This window comes from Nycticebus coucang, chromosome 8, assembly GCF_027406575.1.
Source record: "Nycticebus coucang isolate mNycCou1 chromosome 8, mNycCou1.pri, whole genome shotgun sequence".
In the NCBI taxonomy this organism is placed as follows: domain Eukaryota; kingdom Metazoa; phylum Chordata; class Mammalia; order Primates; family Lorisidae; genus Nycticebus; species Nycticebus coucang.
In genome coordinates, this window is record NC_069787.1 from 41,453,773 (window position 1) to 41,472,366 (window position 18,594).

Here is an 18,594-nt window from a genome sequence, read left to right on the forward strand (position 1 = left end):
CCCATCAGCTGAAGCTGAAAGGGACCTGTTTTTGTTCCCTAGGCAGGCCACCCTGCTGGGAAAATCCAAGCTCTGCCATCATTCCCCAGCCTGCGCGGCGGTGACTGCCCTCATTTCACTTCCAAGGCTTTAGTCCAGGGTTATTTTAATTAAAGGACTTAACTCCAAAGCAATCTTGCTGGCAGCTCTTAGGGGCAAAGGCAATGAGGCAGTGTTACTGGATTTGCTTCAGGTTGTTCAAATATTTCCTCCCAAAGAGAAAAACAGGTCAAGTCTCCCCTTAGCCCCACAGGCAGTTCTTGGATGTCTGATTCAATTTCCACTCTGTTTGTGTTTATGCATAATTTGCCATCAGTTGGCAAATATTTGAGCACCCAGGCACGGAGTGAAGCCACTGCCCATATACAGTCAAAGTCAAGGAAGCACTGTGACAGGGAAATACAGGCTGCAGTGGCATGCCAGAACAGCTGCATCTCTGCCCACCTTTGGGAGTCAGAAAGGCTTAACAGAAGAAATGGCAAATAGGCTAAGACGTGAAGGAGGAGCTGAAAGGATGGCAACTTTGGAGAAGAAGGTGTCCAGGCAAAGGGAACAGCATGTGCAAAAGGAGGAAGACTGACACAGGAGAGGAAGGAGGGAAGGGAGGAAGGGGGAAGACATGGGCAAGGCTTGAGACCTCCTGCACCATTGCAAGAAGCTTGGGTTGTGTTTTCATTGCATTGGAAAGACTACTGAGTTAGTAACGGGAGAGTGAAGTGAGCAGAGTTTCATACTATTATTGTGCAGAATATAGGGGGAGGAAAGGACCAGAGGTTAGAGGCCAGTTGGGAGGGAGCATCAGCAGTCTGGACCAGGACTGAGGAGAGTCCTGACCATGAACTTGGAGAAGGGCATGAAGAGAACTGGGTAGGTGGAAGGGTGAGGCTTCAGAGTGCTGGTGTAGGAAAGGGTAAGAATGATTCCTGAGTGCCAGCTTAGGCCGCTGGGCCTCTGGCCCTGCCAACAACTGGAAAACTAAAATGATCACTCTAATCGTCAGGCCATGGCAGTCTTTGAACAGGAGAATCTTGAAGGCATGCAGAGGCCCTCGGGGGTGGGCTTGGCTGTGCAGTCTGGGCATGAGGACCACCCGCTGACCCCCACCTCCACCACACCCGCCAGTGCTGGTTCTGCCCAGTCTACCACAGGGGCACCACCTGCTGTGCTAAATGTTTTGTTGACAGATTAGCCAAGGTTTCCCCCAAATTCCAAAAAAGGAACCACAGTTGCCCATTCATCTGTCTCCCCTGCCTTCAAAGGTAGCAGAAGCTGCTCGCCAGGCCTGCTTCATTTACTACATATAACCTTGTGAGGGAGACTAGCATCATCTCCATTTTAAGGGTATGGAAAGAGTTAAGTCCCAGAAATTGGAAATAACTGAGTCGAGATGCTGTCCTTTCCCATACACCACAGAGTGTGTGATGTCTGACTGAGGTGAGCCACAAGCTTGGGAGTGACTAGGGGAGAAAGCTCAGCCAGCCTGGGGTGGTCGTGCCCAAGCTGAGCCTCTGGGGTCACGAGGTCACTTCCTGTGTTTGGGTAGACGGAATGTGTTCTACTCTACAGAGAACTCAAGCATCCAACTGGGTCCCCCTGGGAACTGTGAATGTTCAGAGAGAATGACTGCGGCTTGGGGAAGGGGCCCAACATCGATAGAGGGAAAGACAAGGAGGAACCGTAGGCTAAGTTCTGGTCTCAGGTCTGTGGGACCTCCAACAGCCCCTTCCCTCTCTGGGTCTTATCTTCCCTGTCCATTTAACAAAGGGGCATGGAAAAGCCCTTTTGGCTCTGATGGGCTCTGGTCCTATAATCTCAGGCTCTGCCCAGCAGAGATGTCCATTCCCAGGTCCACTGGAGTATAAAGCTAGCACTCACTGTAGCCCAGCCTCAGACTCCCTTGCCCTTGGCAACACAGGGTAGCAGTTAGGAAAACAGTCCCACTATTTACCAAGTCATGTGACCTTGGGCAAGAAACTTAATCTCTCAGAGGCTCTGCCTCTTCGTTTGCAAAATAGAGCTAATTACTGTACCTACCACTCATAAAACTTAGGCACCTAGCACATAAGTATTATACATCCCACCCTCACCCCCAAATTAGATGGGAGCCAAGATTTAAGCCAACACATTTGTAAAGTAACTAAAGTTCATTGTGCTCAGAGGGTGATGCCAAGGTTTGGCTCAGACTTTCCCAGAGCACATAGGCCACCTTCTCTCTCTGGTCTTCATCCTGCTTTCCAAGGCAGAGGCCCAGGCCCTCTGGTAGCTTTCCATCACTCTACTCCTCAACCCAGAGCCTTGAGTTCTCAGATTAAGACAGAGAAAATAAGACTTAGATGAAAGAAATTTGAGTCTTCAGTTCTGCCAGGACGCAGTCTGGCATCCAAGGTTGCTGGAGCCGGCAGAGGTGGCTCAGCACATTGGCTCATGATCCACATCCTAATGCTGCCAGCCCCACACAGCTGTGAGTGCACCAGGCCTACATGGCCCAGCGGAGTCGTCAGCTCTTGTGTGAGGCCCCTGGGAAGCACAGGTTCTTTCCAAGTGAGAAACCTTATCAGGTCACTGCCCTGATGAAGACTCCTTGGCCCCATAGAATGAAACCCCAACCAGGTCATTCACAGCCCCTCATTGACCTGGGTCCCAGGCACAAGTCTGCCCTAACTCCCACAGTTTCTCCATTGTTACCACACCATACCCCAGCAGTTCAGCCTCATCAAATTGCTGGTGCCTTCCTGGAAGTACAGCTCTTTGCACAAAAAGTTCCCCCTGCCTAAAATGACATTTCCCCATCCCTTGTCCTTATGGATGAACTCCTTTAAATCCCCAAGATACTCTAAGTCTTTCTACTTATAGTCACTACCAGTAAGCAGGGGCATCACAAGGCAGGGAGGTCATTAGAAATGCATGGTCTCAGGCCTCACTCTGGGACCCACATTTTGACAAGATCTCCAGGTGATTTGTGTGGACATAAAAATTTAAGAAACACTACCCTGTCTCTTCATCTCTTACCATCCTGGAACTCAGATATCCTACACAAGAAAATAATTATGTGCTCTTGTCTTGGGGAGCAGGAAGAGTCAAAATATTTAAAACAATAGAACAGGGGCATCAACTAATCAGAAAGGACTTCAGGCTTAGGGAAGCAGGATTCTAAAGGCCTCCTGTTTGGCCAGGCATTAACCTTAGCTGCTAGGCTGTGGGGAGAGAGGGTCCCAGAGAAGGAGGCCATCTGGTAGAGAGACTCTCACAGGTTGATGGCAGTAGTCACTTACCAACAGGTTCCAAAATATTATGGGCAGATATGTATATGTATATGTAGGATGAATTTCCATATACATCTAGAAACCTTACTTTTTCACCCATGGTGCACACACACATCCGTGCCCAAACACACACACTTACCACTACCAGGAACATGGGCAGATAGTAGTTATTTTCTTCAGAAAAGTGGTACTGCCCTCTGCTTTCCCCAGGCCAGCCTCCAATCTGCTTTCTATTTTCAACCCTATGTGAAGCTGCCCCAAGCAAAATGAGGAAACCAAGTTTCAAAGCCTACCAGCCCTCAACATACACACACATACACAAAACACACCATCAAAAAGGCTCAGTCAGACCCAGAATGAGCTAGAAGAAAAGGTGGCTGCTTGTCAGCCTGCTGGGAAACACGTGGCTGCCGCAAGTTTACCCAAGCAGTCTTGCCAAGCTTGCAGGATGACTCTGGAGCCAGCAATCTGAAATCAGTGGCTAATGTGTCTGTGTATCTTTGTAGGCACACTGCTACTATATCTCTGTGAAGAGTTTTAGAGAAGCTCTGCAGAAACTAGAAAATGAACCTGCAATTCATCAGGTGCTCAAGCGCCTCTGTGACCTCCATGCCTTACACGGCATCCTGACTAACTCAGGTGATTTTCTCCATGATGGCTTCATGTCTGGGACCCAAGTGGACATGGCAAGAAAGGCCTACCTGGACCTGCTCCCCCTGATCCGGTGAGTAGCTGAGACTTAGACCACATTGGCCTTCAAAGAATAACCCTAGACTCTGTTCACAGCTCACTTCAAACTCCAAACCCTTACAATGGAGGTTCTGACAAAAGCAGCAACGGCCCTAGAGGGCATTACCCTAACATTATCACACCGACATAAAGCATTATGGAATTAAGGAAAGAAAAAAAAGTAAAGAAAATAAATTAGAAATAAAAATGCTTAAAAATAAATTAGCTGGCTCAGCGCCTATGGCTCAAGCAGCTAAGGCACCAGCCACATACACCTGAGCTGGCAGGTTTGAATCTAGCCTGGGCCTGCCAAACAACAACGATGGCTGCAACCAAAAAAAAAAATAGCGGGGCGTTGTGGCAGGCGCCTGTAGTCCTAGCTACTTGGAAGGCAGAGGCAGGAGACTTGCTTGAGCCCAAGAGTTGGAGGTTGCTGTGAGCTGTGATGCTACAGCACTCTATCTAGGATAACAGCTTGAGGCTCTATCTCAAAAAAACAAAATTAGCTATTCAATTGAACTCTTTAACATTGTCCAGGAAATAGGATCAATATCTAATGAATATGAATAACATGAAGCTACATGTGAATAATATGTGCTCATAGTAAGAGTCCTAACCATAGCTAACATTTAAGGAGCCCTTATGTGCCTGGCACTGCACCAAAAACTTTTACACACATCATCTCATTTAATCGTTATAGCCCTTTGAAATGGATGGTATTAATCTCCCCGTTTTACTAGGGAGGAAATTCAGAATTCGGGGGGTTAACTTGCCCAATGTCACATAATTAGAGGAGAAGCCAGGTATAATTCAGGCCTGTCTGACCCCTAAGCAAGTGCTCTTGACCTGTATGTTAATGTTGAGGTATTGTTTATTTCAAACATATCCCTGTCTTTATCAAATGTGCTCAATAAAATTCTTAAGTTTAATAAACTTACTTTAATTTTCCTTCAGCTTCAAGATGAAGTTTTTTTAAACTCAGTAATGTATATTTAGACTTGCAAAATAAAAAAACAGTTTTTAAATGCAGCTTTATTTAATGCAGTGCCACTTAGGATTGGGAAGTATTAATGCGATGTTTTCATGGAGTTATTCTATACTCTAAATGATTTCTTTAAATAAAACATATCAAAACCAAAGCCCACCATCACCAGAGTACTGGGAAGAATAGCAAGTAAAACAATATAAATTATTTACCGTATTTTTCATCCCTACCATGATGGAGTAATTTAAGAACACAACCTCACAGGACAGCCTATTGTATGGAGGGGAGGGTCCCTTCCAGTGGCTATCATTATTGGCAAGTCTAAAAGAAAAAACAGGAAAAAGATCTGAAAATTTGTAAAAACAATTTTTTTTTTTTTTTTATTGTTGGGGATTCATTGAGGGTACAATAAGCCAGGTTACACTGGTTGCATTTGTTAGGTAAAGTCCCTCTTGCAATCGTGTCTTGCCACCAGAAGGTGTGGCACACACCAACGCCCCACCCCCATCCCTCCTTCCCTCTCTCTGCTTTTCCTTCACCCCCGACCTTAATTGTCATTAATTGTCCTCATATCAAAATTGAGTACATAGCTTCTCCATTCTTGTGATGCTTTATTAAGAATAATGTCTTCCACTTCCATCCAGGTTAATACGAAGGCTGTAAAGTCTCCATTTTTTTTTTTTTTTTTTTTTTTTTTTTTTTTTAATTTGGCCGGGGCTGGGTTTGAACCCGCAACCTCCGGCATATGGGACCGGCGCCCTACCCGCTGAGCCACAGGCGCCGCCCGAAGTCTCCATTTTTTTTAATAGCTGAATAGTATTCCATGGTATACACATACCACAGCTTGTTAATCCATTCCTGGGTTGGTGGGCATTTAGGCTGTTTCCACATTTTGGCGATTGTAAATTGAGCTGCAATAAATAGTCTAGTACAAGTGTCCTTATGATAAAAGGATTTTTTTCCTTCTGGGGAGATGCCCAGTAATGGGATTGCAGGATCAAATGGGAGGTCTAGCTTGAGTGCTTTGAGGTTTCTCCATAGTTCCTTCCAGAAAGGTTGTACTGGCTTGCAGTCCCACCAGCAGTGTAAAAGTGTAAAAACAAGATTTTTAAGACAGAGGTTTCGAAAAAAAAAAACTAGACCAAATTCTTTATTTCTAATAATATTTGGTATATAATGTTACATACCATTTATGACTACACATAAGCACCCAACAGATAGATGATAGTCAGTAAATATTTGTTCAATTAAACCATCAAAATCTGTCAAAAATACATTTCATAAAATTACACCCCAGGTATTAAACTTTCTCTAATACAGGGAATCCAGTGACCATTAAGAGCGTAATGAAATACTCCATAGTTCTAGCCCAAGTGCATCTTGGCCTTTCTAAAACACTCGGCATTTAAAGGCACATGAAGAAAATAATGTCCTAGTCCTGGCTGGCAGTGATGAAAAAATATAAAAGATCACCTTAATATTCCATAAGCACTTTTTTTTTTTAATTTGCAAACAGCATTTCTAAGTGCTTGCCTTGGGCTCCAGAGACTTACAATTCAAGACAAGACAGATAGCGCTGATGCAAGCTACCAGCTAACACATGCATCATACCCACAAATTGATTTACTTACATTATGGTTCCTAAGTAACCTTACTATTGCAGGGTAATTTGGTATGTAACAGATTCTATGCTTTTAACCGTCTGTGTCATAGTTCCCTGCCTTGCCTAGACATTACTTCCCTCAGATTTCTGAGATGACAAATGAAAGATAACACACTGTTCTAAGTAACACCTAGAAATAGCTCTCTGGGTAATGTTAATTAACTGACCCACACAGTTTTTAGTTAAGCAGCTATAAAATCTCACTTGAGGAACTTCCAGGTAAAGACAGCAGATTAAACATACACATTTACTTTTGTTCCTTCCTGAAAACCTATGAAAACATCAACCCAAGGACTGAAATGTTTTAAAAGGGAAGAGCTCGCAAAGAGAAAGGAACAGGGGAGACATGGAAGCTGGAGAACAGATGCAAACAGATGCTTAGCAGACTAGTCACACCAGAGAGCTGTGGGAATTAGCAGCACGGCCCAGTCCCCTCTGGCAGTGAGACTGAGCCCTGGGTTGAAAGTCTATTTCAGAAGGAGCTGAATCCTCAGTTCCCCTCCTCCTCTGCGAGTGATTTTAAGACTTTCCTTAAGCCTGCCCTGGCAGAGGGCAAACAGGGAGCATCAGGCTTATCTCAGGATAAGGCTATACTACAGAAAACAGGGAACTTTACAGGCCAAAAGCTGACACCTCCCTCCACAGCCCTCTTTTCCTGCTGGTTCCTAAAAAATTGGAAGCCAAACTACCCTGCAGGAAGACACTGAGATGATTTTTCTCTTGAGAATCCGATCAGCCCAAGCAGAAGGAGCTAAAAAATACTGACGCTGGGTCCCCAGGGATCTAATTCACCTCACAATACACCCCACATTAACAAGCATACCCACTAGTGTCTCGTGGAATAGTGAATGCCCTGCTCTTACCTATGATCAGAAACCCAGGGATCGCTTCAGGAAAGCCCCTAACATAAAAGAAGAAGACCAAAACAAGCCAGGACAAGGCAGCTCTGAGGACACAGAGAATCTTCAGGAAGAAGAAAACTGTTTTAAAAATCAGTAATGTCACAAAGAGAACTATGAAACTTTAAGAAAATAAATAGCTGAAGATGTTAACAAATGGAAAAACATACCATGCTCATGGCTGGGAAGAATCAACATTGTTAAAATGTCCATACTACCCAAAGCAATATATAATTTTAATGCAATTCCTATTAAAGCTCCATTGTCATATTTTAAAGATCTTGAAAAAATAATACTTCGTTTTACGTGGAATCAGAAAAAAACCTCGAATAGCCAAAACATTACTCAGCAATAAAAACACAGCTAGAGGAATCATGCTACCAGGCCTGAGACTGTACTATAAATTGATAGTGATCAAAACAGCATGGTATTGGCACAAAAACAGAGAAGTAGATGTCTGGAACAGAATAGAGAACCAACAGATGGATCCAGCTACTTACCGTTATTTGATCTTTGACAAGCCAATTTAAAACATTCAGTGGGGAAAAGATTCCCTATTTAACAAATGGTGCTGGGTGAACTGGCTGGCAACTTGTAGAAGATTAAAACTGGACCCACACCTTTCACCATTAACTAAGATAGACTCTCACTGGATAAAAGATTTAAACTTAAGACATGAAACTATAAAAATACTTGAAGAAAGTGCAGGGAAAACTCTTGAAGGAATCGGCCTGGGTGAATATTTTATGAGGAGGACTCCCCAGGCAATTGAAGCAGTATCAAAAATACACTACTGGGACCTGATCAAACTAAAAAGCTTCTGCACAGCCAAGAACATAGTGAGTAAAGCAAGCAGACAGCCCTCAGAATGGGAGAAAATATTTGCAGGTTATACCTCCGATAAAGGTCTAATAACCAGAATCCACAGAGAACTCAAACATATTAGCAAGAAAAGAACACATGATCCCATCTCAGAGTGGGTAAGGGACTTGAAGAGAAACTTCTCTAAAGAAGACAGACACATGATCTACAAACACATGAAAAAAACACATCATCCTTAATCATCAGAGAAATGCAAATCAAAACTACTCTGAGATATCACCTAACCCCAGTAAGAGTAGCCCACATAACGAAATCCCAAAACCAGAGATGTTGGCATGGATGTGGAGGAAAGGGCACACTTCTACACTGCTGGTGGGAATGCACACTAATACATTTCTTCTGGAAGGATGTTTGAAGAATACTTAGAGACCTAAAAATGACCTGCCATTCGATCCTATAATTCCTTTACTAGGTTTATACCCAGAAGACCAAAAATCACAATATAACAAAGACATCTGTACCAGAACGTTTATTGCAGCCCAATTCATAATTGCTAAGTCATGGAAGAAGCCCAAGTGCCCATCGACCCACAAATGGACTAGCAAATTGTGATACATGTATACCATGGAATATTATGCAGCCTTAAAGAAAGATGGAGACTTTACTCTTTCATGTTTACATGGATGGAGCTGGAACATATTCTTCTTAGCAAAGTATCTCAGGAATGGAAGAAAAAGTCTCCAATGTACTCAGCCCTACTATGAAACTAAATTATAGCTTTCACATGAAGGCTACAGCACAAGACTATGAGGAAAGGGCCAAGGAAGGGGAAGGGAGGTGGGAGGGAGGGTTATAGGTGGGGCCACACCTACGGTGCATCTTAGAATGGGTACAGGCGAAACTTACTAAATGCAGAATACAAATGTCTACATACAATAACTAAGAAAATGCCATGAAGGCTACGTTGAACAGTTTGATAAGAATATTTCAGATTGTATATGAAACCAGCACATTGTACCCCTTGATTGCACTAATGTACACAGCTATGATTTAACAATAAAAAAAAATCAGTAATGTCCTCAAAGGGCTAACAAGAGATGTTGCAACCACAAAATAAGAATGATAATGTAAATTGTTTAAAAAGTAATATTTGTAGGGCAGCACCTGTGGTTCAGTGAGTAGGGCACTGGCCCCATACACCGAGGATAGCGGGTTTGAACCCGGCCATGGCCAAACTGCCAGGCATTGTGGCAGGCACCTGTAGTCCCAGTTGCTTAGGAGTCTGAGGCAAGAGAATCGCTTAAGCCCAAGAGGTGGAGGTTGCTGTGAGCTGTGACACCACAGCACTCTACCGAGGTTGACAAAGTGAGACTCTGTCTCTAAAAAAAAAGTAATATTTGCAGCTGGGTGTGATGGCTCATGCCTGTAATCTTAGAAATGTGGGAGGCTGAGGCAAGAGGTTGCTGTGAGCTATGATGCCATAGCATTCTACCAAGGGTGAAAGTGAGACTCTGTCTCACAAAAACCAAAAAATTTTAAAAAATGATACTAGAAATGAGAAATTAAGAGAAAGTTTCAGCAATCTCACAGAAAGGAAGCAAAAGGACAAAAAAAATAGAGAAAAAAAATGTTTTGAGACAGAGTCTCACTTATGTTGTCCTTGGTAGAGTGCGATGGTGTCACAGCCCACAGCAACCTCAAACTCTTGGGCTTAAGCAATTCTCTTCCTCAGCCTCCCAAATAGCTGGGACTACAGGCGCCTGCCACAACACCCACCTATTTTTTTGGTCGCAGCCATCATTGTTTAGCAGACCCGGGCTGGGCTTGAACCCACCAGTCTTGGTGTATGTGGCTGGGGCCCTAGTCACTGAGCTATAGGCGCTGAGCCAAGAAAATATTTTTTAAAGAGGACCAATCCTAGGTGTCCATCATCTCAACAACAGCTCTAAAAAGAGAAGACAGAGCAAACAGAAGAGAGTGAATCATTAATAATTCAAGAAAATATTGAGGGCAAATGAAGGATACGGGTTTCAGACTGAAAGGGGCCACAAATGCCTACGGACAATAAGAGCAGAAACAGAAACACACACAATCAGTCTAACACATACCATGTGAAATGGTAACAGGTACTATGAAGGAAAGGGTAGCAGAAAGGAGGAAAAGCAATGCTGAGGGTGGGGAGACTGCAGTTTGAAATGGGTCAGAGAAGGCCTCCTTGGGAGGGTGACATTTAAGGAAAAACCCAGAGGAAGGTAGAGAGAAGCCATGTGGCTGCTGGGAAGAGAGCATTCTAGGCAGAGAGAGTGCAGTCACGTTTCACTTAACAATGGGGATATGGTCTGAGAAAGGCACTGTGAAGTGATTTCATCATTGTACAAATATCATAGGGTATACGTACCCCAAAGTGGATGGTTCAGCCTACTACACACCTAGCCTGTATGCTATCGCCATTGCTCCTAGGCTGCAAACCTGCACAGCCTGTGACTCTACTGAATACTGGACGCAACTGGAACAGAAACTGCTAGGCAGTAGGCTCTTTTTATTTCCATTATAATCTTATGGGACCATCATAACAATCACAGGCTGTAATTGACCAAAATGTTACGTGGCATGTGACTGTACAGAGGTTGGAAGCAGCAGGAGCTCAGCTCACTTATCTAAAGAAAGAAAAGAGGCCACAGAAGAGGAATGGCATGAGTGAGGTCGAGAATGAGAGCAGAATGCAGAGAGTTCAGGGAGTACAGGGAGCGGCAAGAGAGGTAGGACGGATCACTGCAAGGACTGAAGACTTTGGCTTTTATTTTGTGTGAGATTGGGATGGTTTTGAGCATAGGATAGACACAACCTGAAAGAATCCGATGGATATCTTTAATGGATCATTCCACATGCCATATTAAGTGTGAAAAGCCGAGAGAAGGTAGAACAGGATTTACTGACAGATTAGATGTGGGGTAAGAAAGAAGAAAGGAATCAAGGCTTTTGGCCAAGATGACAGAAATGTCATTTACCATAAATGGGGAAGACTACAGGAAGGCCAGGTTTGGGCAGGATAGACATGAAAAGGTCTAGTCTAGCCAATCAGGAGTTTGGTTTAGACATATTACGTTTGAAGGGCCAGTTAGAAATCCAGGTACAGATTTGGTAAGCCGGTGACGCTGGAGGGATCAATTTGGCATATGGCTGATATTTAAAGCCATCGGAAGGATGCTACCACACAGAGGGGTGCGTGAAGAGAAAAGGTCCAAGGACTAAGTCCTGACACCCTCCCAAGGAAACAAGACCTGGACAAGAGCTATTTCAGTGGAATAGGGGGAGTGAAAATCTGGATGGGTCCACTCAGGAGAGAATGTGAAAACTGGACATAGTAAGCATAAATGGGTATAACATTTTCAAGAAGTTTTGTCATAAGGGGAGCCATGATGATAGGTGAGGAAATAGAGTCGAAAGCATGTATTTAAGGTGGAGGAAATGACAGCATGTTGATATGCTGATGGAAATGATCCTATAGAAAGGGGAGTTGTGATGTTGTAGTAGAAAGACAGGAGAATTGGGGCGGTGCCTGTGGCTCAAAGGGGTAGGGCGCCGGACCCATATGCCAGAGTTGGCGGGTTCAAACCAAGCCCTGGCCAAAAACCACAAAAAAAAAAAAAAAAGAAAAGAAAGAAAGATGGGAGAATTTCTGAAATGTTGTTCCCTAGTAGGCAAGAGGCAAAAGCATCTAGTAAACAAAGAGGGACTGACTGGCCTGAGCTGAGAGTCTGGACAAGTGACTAAGAAGACCCTGTGTGTATAAATGCAAGGGAGGAAACTTATGGAAACTCTCTGACAGCTTCCACTTTACCAGTGAATAGAGTGCAAAGTTGTCCAGGTAAGAGAGATGGGGAGGTGGGTAGTATTGATTTGAGGACTAAAGAGAAGACATGAAAGAGAGGGGACTGGAGCAACGTAATATGATTGCCAACCACAGATCAGGGCCCACTTGAATCCTTATCACACCAGTCAGGATTTTTTTTTCCAGCGATGTCTAGTGACAAAGGTGGTGGCATGAAGTTGGTGGAAAGTTGGAGATAAAGAGGGATGGATTTTGCTAAACTAGTATGACAAAACAAAACCTGTTGAATATATTTTTGAGGGAGTGACTATAATAGAACATGAAATTTTAGTTGGATAAGGAAGGACCACAAGGAGCAGAGGGACCTTAAAAAGGGGGTAGGGTTCATAATGATGTGAAGGGTCATCAGGAGAGATGAAATTGGGTACAGTATCACAGTTACCTCAAACACTTTGATTACATACAGTAAACACTGAATATTGATTGGCGTTGCCAAAATTTTATCCTTGGAAGCAGGAAGGCCTAAGGCAGGAAGCATTGGGGTAGGAGAAGTCGGGGGTAAAGAGAAGGAAGCTGGACTTGGTGGCTCATGCCTATAATCCCAGCACTTTGGGAGGCTGCAGCAAAAGGCTCACTTGAGACCAGGAGTTCCAGACCATCCTGAGAAACATAGTAAGACCCCCATCCCCACAAAAAAAAAAGAGAGAGAGGGGTGCTAAAAATAAATCCTTAACTTTTGTAATGAACAGTCAACAGATAATATCTAAAACTAAATCATCAAGAAGCTGTAATATAAACAAGATATTTAGACATTTAGGTAAATAGCAAAATATCAGCTAAAAGATTAAAACTGACTGCTCCTGGGGAGAAGGAAATGGAAGTGAGTGACAGAGATATGCTGCTTTTTAAATAACAAGCCTCAAGGAACTCTTACTCTTTATACCGCATGTATACAACTGATTAAAAAATAAATACTAGAAGAAAATGAAGCTGAATTGTTCAGAAAGCGAATGATGATGCAATACCTAATTAAGTTAATTCTTATCAAATCAAAAATTAAAAAAAAAACCCACAAACTCTTGTTTCCTCTCAGGAAGGATGCCATCTTGTTAACTGATGCTTTTGACTTCACTGATCAGAGTTTAAATTCAGCAATTGGCTGTTATGATGGAAATGTCTATGAACGTCTGTTCCAGTGGGCTCAGAGGTCACCAACCAATACTCAGGTAACTGAGTGGAACACATTTTAAAATATGTAAGAGAGCAGAGAACAAGTAATGAATATACATCCATGTTTTACCATTTCAGTTGATTCCCACCCATTAGGTTGGAAATCACTTGACATAGCACGTCTGTTTAAAAAATTTCTAGAGAACACAGAAATTTCAGTAGGGGTGTGGCCGGTTAGGAACCGCAAGCCTGGACTGTAATCAGCAAAATGCAGTGCTGGGAACTGGGTAAAGGGAATTAAGAGGAAGGCCCAAGCTTTAAATCTGGTTTGACATACCCAAGGGTGTATACAGAGTGGCAAACTGGCTTTTAAGTAACAAAAATGAGGAGATAAATCACTATTGTGATTTAACCATCTTATTTTCAGCCTTTTAACTGTTTTGTGTAGATAAAAGTGGATATTCAGAGGGATTGGGAAGTTTGGGGTTGATCTCTCTCAGACCTGACTGCCTGCTAGAGAAGCCTCCCTCCTTGCAGGGGTGTCCAACCTGCAGCCTGTGGGCCACATGCAAATTATATGAGGACTTTTTTGCTTATCTGTGGTGGCAGATATCATGAAAAGTATACATGGACTTTTTTTTGCTCATCAGTTTTTGTTAGTGTTTGTGTATTTAATATGTGTCCCAGGACAACTCTTCTTCATCCAATGTGCAACAGAAAAGAAAAAAGGCTGGACACCCCTGCAAGGAACCCCAGGCGCAAAAACTGCTACACTATCCCCAGAAAACCGTATAAATAACAATCTACAAAGGTTATGGCAAAAAGATCCCCAGATGTCCTAGAAAAAACATCCAGCCTCTACATCATTAATAGTGAGAAGAGGCAGAGAACTCATAAAACCCCAACAGCCTATGGCCAGGGTCCCAGACTGTCTGCTGTGTGCCTCTTTGGGAAAAGCTTTGAATAATCAACGAATACATTAACTGAAGTGAAGAAATAGACCCTGTATTTAGAATTTAGGGAACCAGTATTTAATAGATTTGACACAGATAATCAAAACAAAAATTCTTTAGGTACACAACAGATTATTTTAAGTTTTATAATGCAAATATGTTATTCAGATGGTAAAGCTTTCTTTTTTATCTCTTCAGTCCAATTTCAGAAAAGGTGTCTTCACACCTCATCAAATTGGCAACTCTCAGGCTTTCATTCACACTTAGCATGGTGTTAGACTTGCTCTTAACAATTTGCAGCCTGTCATACCTCAGAGCTTAATTTAATGTGATTATCTAAAGTTATAGCACAACCAGTTACCCTCAAGATGGTTGTGAGATAGAAGGCCAATCCATTTCGGTCATCCCCTGTCCCCAAGAAGACATCCTTTTAACTCAACAAAGAAAGAGAACAACTTACAGTTAACCTACGTCCAAGACATTACTTTTTCTAATAATTAGGTCTTTCCACTTCTAACATTTAAATCCTGGCATAAAAATACAGCAGTCCTCCCACTACAGACTGACTCCCACCATCTAAAGATAAATGTTGGCCCTTTGGTGCTCTAGAGAAAAGCCTGTCCTGTGAACACCAGTCAGGAAATGCTATTGTATACACGTGTAGCTCAAACCTGTTTTACTGGCAACACAGGAAACATTCCAGTTCTCTTGATTCTTCATCTTCACTGAAGAATGTAGGGGGCTTTCCTTATTTCTCATGTTGTGTGTAATATTTATTCTAAAAGACTTTAATCTGGAGACTACGTAAGAACAGGCTTAGCTAAATGAGAGGCATGAGTGACCCATAGTGTTGACAGATTTGGTAACACGTTGATGACTTTTCGGTATCTCCTTCCACTTGACTGAGGACAACAATGGCGTCTTCTCACCTTCTTAACTCCAGGATATTAAGAGTAGACACTCCATGTTTCAGGAATAAACAAATGAACATGGTTTTATAACCTACATAGTGAAAGGAAGAAACCTCTTGCATATACAATGCTACAGACTCTTGTCATCCTAGCTTCTATTATCTTGCTAAAAAGGTGACACTGTGCAGGGCTGTGGCCCTTCATGCATAGGCTCACCTACCGTCAGGAATGTGAACTTACAAGTGACCTTGGAGAACAGTTTCCAGTTAGTTAAAATGACACCCAGCTGACTGCTAATATATAGCCACGTGATCAAACAATACATTTCTGGCTCCTTTAGAGAGAGATCTCCTAAACAGCACTTTTAAAGTGTATTTTTCTAATCTGTTACGTGTATAGGTAATTTTGAAGCTGCGATACGAGAGATTCTTCCTCATTTGCATTAGTAGAAAAAGGCATCCTACAGGTACTTCAAAGAAATTAAAACAGCACCTATATTGAAACATGCTCCATAGACACAAAAGTTTAAACAGGAATACATTTCACTGGCATTTTTCTACCAAAAGAAAGTTAAACATCTTAGAATCACAGGGGAGCATCTGTCTGTCTGGGGCCATTTGTGTTGAGCTTTATCCCCAGACAATGATGTGCTCTCTTGGCTTACTCCATGTCTGCTTTTTGGCTTTTTTCCTGATTTTAATGCTATTTCAAGCCAGTTTCTCCATAGTGGAGAAACGTGAACTCACATCTAGGTGATCCCCTAGAGATGCAAGCAATGGAGGGAATCATTGGGGATAATTTGAAAACAAGAATCTGATTTTCCCCCTATTATTCTAATGTAAAAATTCGGCCAATAGATTCATGCGTTCAATCATTCAACAAATATTTACTGAGCACACGTGCCAAAAACTAAGTGCCTAACTACTAAGAATACAGGAGAGAACAACAGTCATAGACTACTGTTCAAGTACCTTATAGTTTTAGTGTAGACAAGGAAAAAAAAGTAGATATTATTAAACATGAGGCTAAAGCTATGAAAGAATCAAAACACTGCATGGGAGAACAAAGGGGATAAACTATTCTGACCTAGCATGCTGCTTACCTGAGTCAACTACATGGTTCCTTGCTTTATGGGTTAATGTTCAATTTCAAAGAACCTCAAAGAGTCAAGCCTTTTATTTGTATTAAATTCCAAAAGCAAATGATAAGCAGTGTTCTTAATTGGCCACCTGCATCCACAATTTAAAATCTGCATGAGAAAAGGAAGGATGCCCTTTGGAAAAATGTTTCTCCATATGTTCACATAACATGAATTTTAAAAATAATTTAAAAATCAAGAATCTTATGTAATGTTACCTTTTTGAAGCTAAAGATTTGTTTTGAAAGTAAAAGTCATTAATCCTGGCAGAAATATCCTGTCTTAATAATGCATTTCTTTCTACAAACAGGGGAACCCTGCCTATGAGAAATACATAAGACCATTATTACAAAGTGGGAGATCCAAGCTATGAAATAACCAACAGTCTACAAGAAGCAAGCAACACCACTGCATGGTAATGGTACTATGGCACATGTATATAATTAAAATTTAAAAAATTTTATGTGCACATATATATGTATTAGAAGTGTTATCTTTTAAGATACAGTCGGAAGTATTAACTGTGAAATAGTATCTGTGATTTACTTAAAATAATTCACAGAAGGAAAAGGCACAAGGGAACAGTTACCGAAGCTGGTCAATGGGTAGATGCGTTGTACATGGGTGTTCTTGTCTACTTTCAAATGTTTGAATTTTCCCACAATAAAAAACAGTACCACTATACATTTGTAGCATCTATTTGATTTAATATCAGGCTTTGCTTTAGATGTAGAAAGTAAACTCACTCGTTAACACTTCTGTCTTTAGTACACATTCATCCTTAGGTTTAAAAGGGCAGATACAATACACTCCCCACAAAGTGCCTACACTTGATGTAATCTAAACAAAATAGAGCCCTAAGAATACAACTAAGTATCCATTTTTAAAAATCAAGTCTTCCCAAGTGAAAATGATTTGGAATTTCATAAAAACAGATATCTCAAACTACCCAAAATCTTCAAGGTACATTTTTCATATCATTTTCAATTACCTAACTAGAAAAAACACTTAAAATTAAATGTTACTAGACAAATTGCAAAAAAATCTCAACTGCTACTATTTCTAATTTACTCATGTAATCATTTAGTTGTTAATAATTACTGAACCTGGCTTGGCACCTGTAGCACAGTGGTTATGGCACTGGCCACATACACCTACGCTGGTGGGTTCGAACCCAGCCTGGGTCAGCTAAACAATGACAACTACAACAAAAAAAACAGCCGGGCGTTGTGGTGGGCGCCTGTAGTCCCAGCTACTCGGGAGGCTGAGGCAAGAGAATCACTTAAGCCCAAGAGTTTGAGGTTTCCGTGAGCTGTGACGTTACGGCACTCTACCAAGGGCAACAACTTGAAACTCTGTCTCAAAAAAAAAAATAGTAAGAAGAAAAATAAGAATCAGTATTCATAGTGTTTTACAGCACAACTGCAGCTCAAGGCAGTGGTCAGCATCACCCTAGCGCAGTGTTTTTCAACCTGTTTTATCTCACAGCACACTTGAACCTATAGTTAAACTTCCACGGCACACTTAAATCATATTGGTCAACAAAAAAGTTAAAAAAAAAAAAAAAAAAGAATATACTTACTGTGTTTTCAAAAGTAATTTAATTAATAATCTTTTTTTTTTTTTTTTTTGGAGACAGTCTTACTTTGTCATCCCAATAGAGTATAATGGCATCCTAGCTCACAGCGACCTCAAACTCTTGGGCTCAAGCCATTCTCTTGCCTCAGCCTCCTGAGTAGCTGGGACTCCAGGAGCCTGCCACAACACCTGGCTATTTTTTTAAGAGACATTTTTTTAAAAAACAGGGTCTCACTCTTGCTCAAGCTGGTCTCGAACCTGTGAGCTCAAGTGATCCACCAGCCTCGGCTAAGCCACCGCACACCCTGGGAAGCTGAGGCAAGAGAATCACTTAAGCCCAAGAGTTTGAAGTTGCTGTGAGTTGTGACTTCATGGCATTCTACCAAGGGCAACATAGTGAGACTCTGTCTCAAAAAAAAAATAATATTAGTGAATCTGATAAAATTTACCCAAAGCAAACTTATCTCCAGTAAACCAGACAAGGAAGAGACCTCATAAGTTCTTAACTCTTAAAAACTTAAGAACTATTATTATTCTTATTTACACACCTATTTTCAACCCAAATCATTTTAATTCACATTGGCCTTAGCTTGTTCAACTACACATAACTGG

At 41.9% G+C, this 18,594-nt stretch overlaps 1 protein-coding gene across 6 annotated transcripts in view; it reads left to right on the top strand.

The window, feature by feature from the left end:
• ACOX2 (acyl-CoA oxidase 2) overlaps positions 1 to 17,104 on the top strand; it is a 29,785-nt gene extending 12,681 nt beyond the window's left edge. For 4 of the 6 annotated variants that reach the window (XM_053600318.1, XM_053600321.1, XM_053600319.1 and 1 more), the window contains 3 exons: positions 3,809 to 4,026; positions 13,326 to 13,458; positions 16,715 to 17,104. In XM_053600318.1, the coding sequence (XP_053456293.1) occupies positions 3,809 to 4,026; positions 13,326 to 13,458; positions 16,715 to 16,777 (414 nt within the window). In that variant the 3' untranslated portion in view covers positions 16,778 to 17,104. The other 2 variants (XM_053600322.1, XM_053600323.1) reach the window with 2 other exon arrangements.
• The last annotated feature ends 1,490 nt before the right edge of the window (positions 17,105 to 18,594 follow it).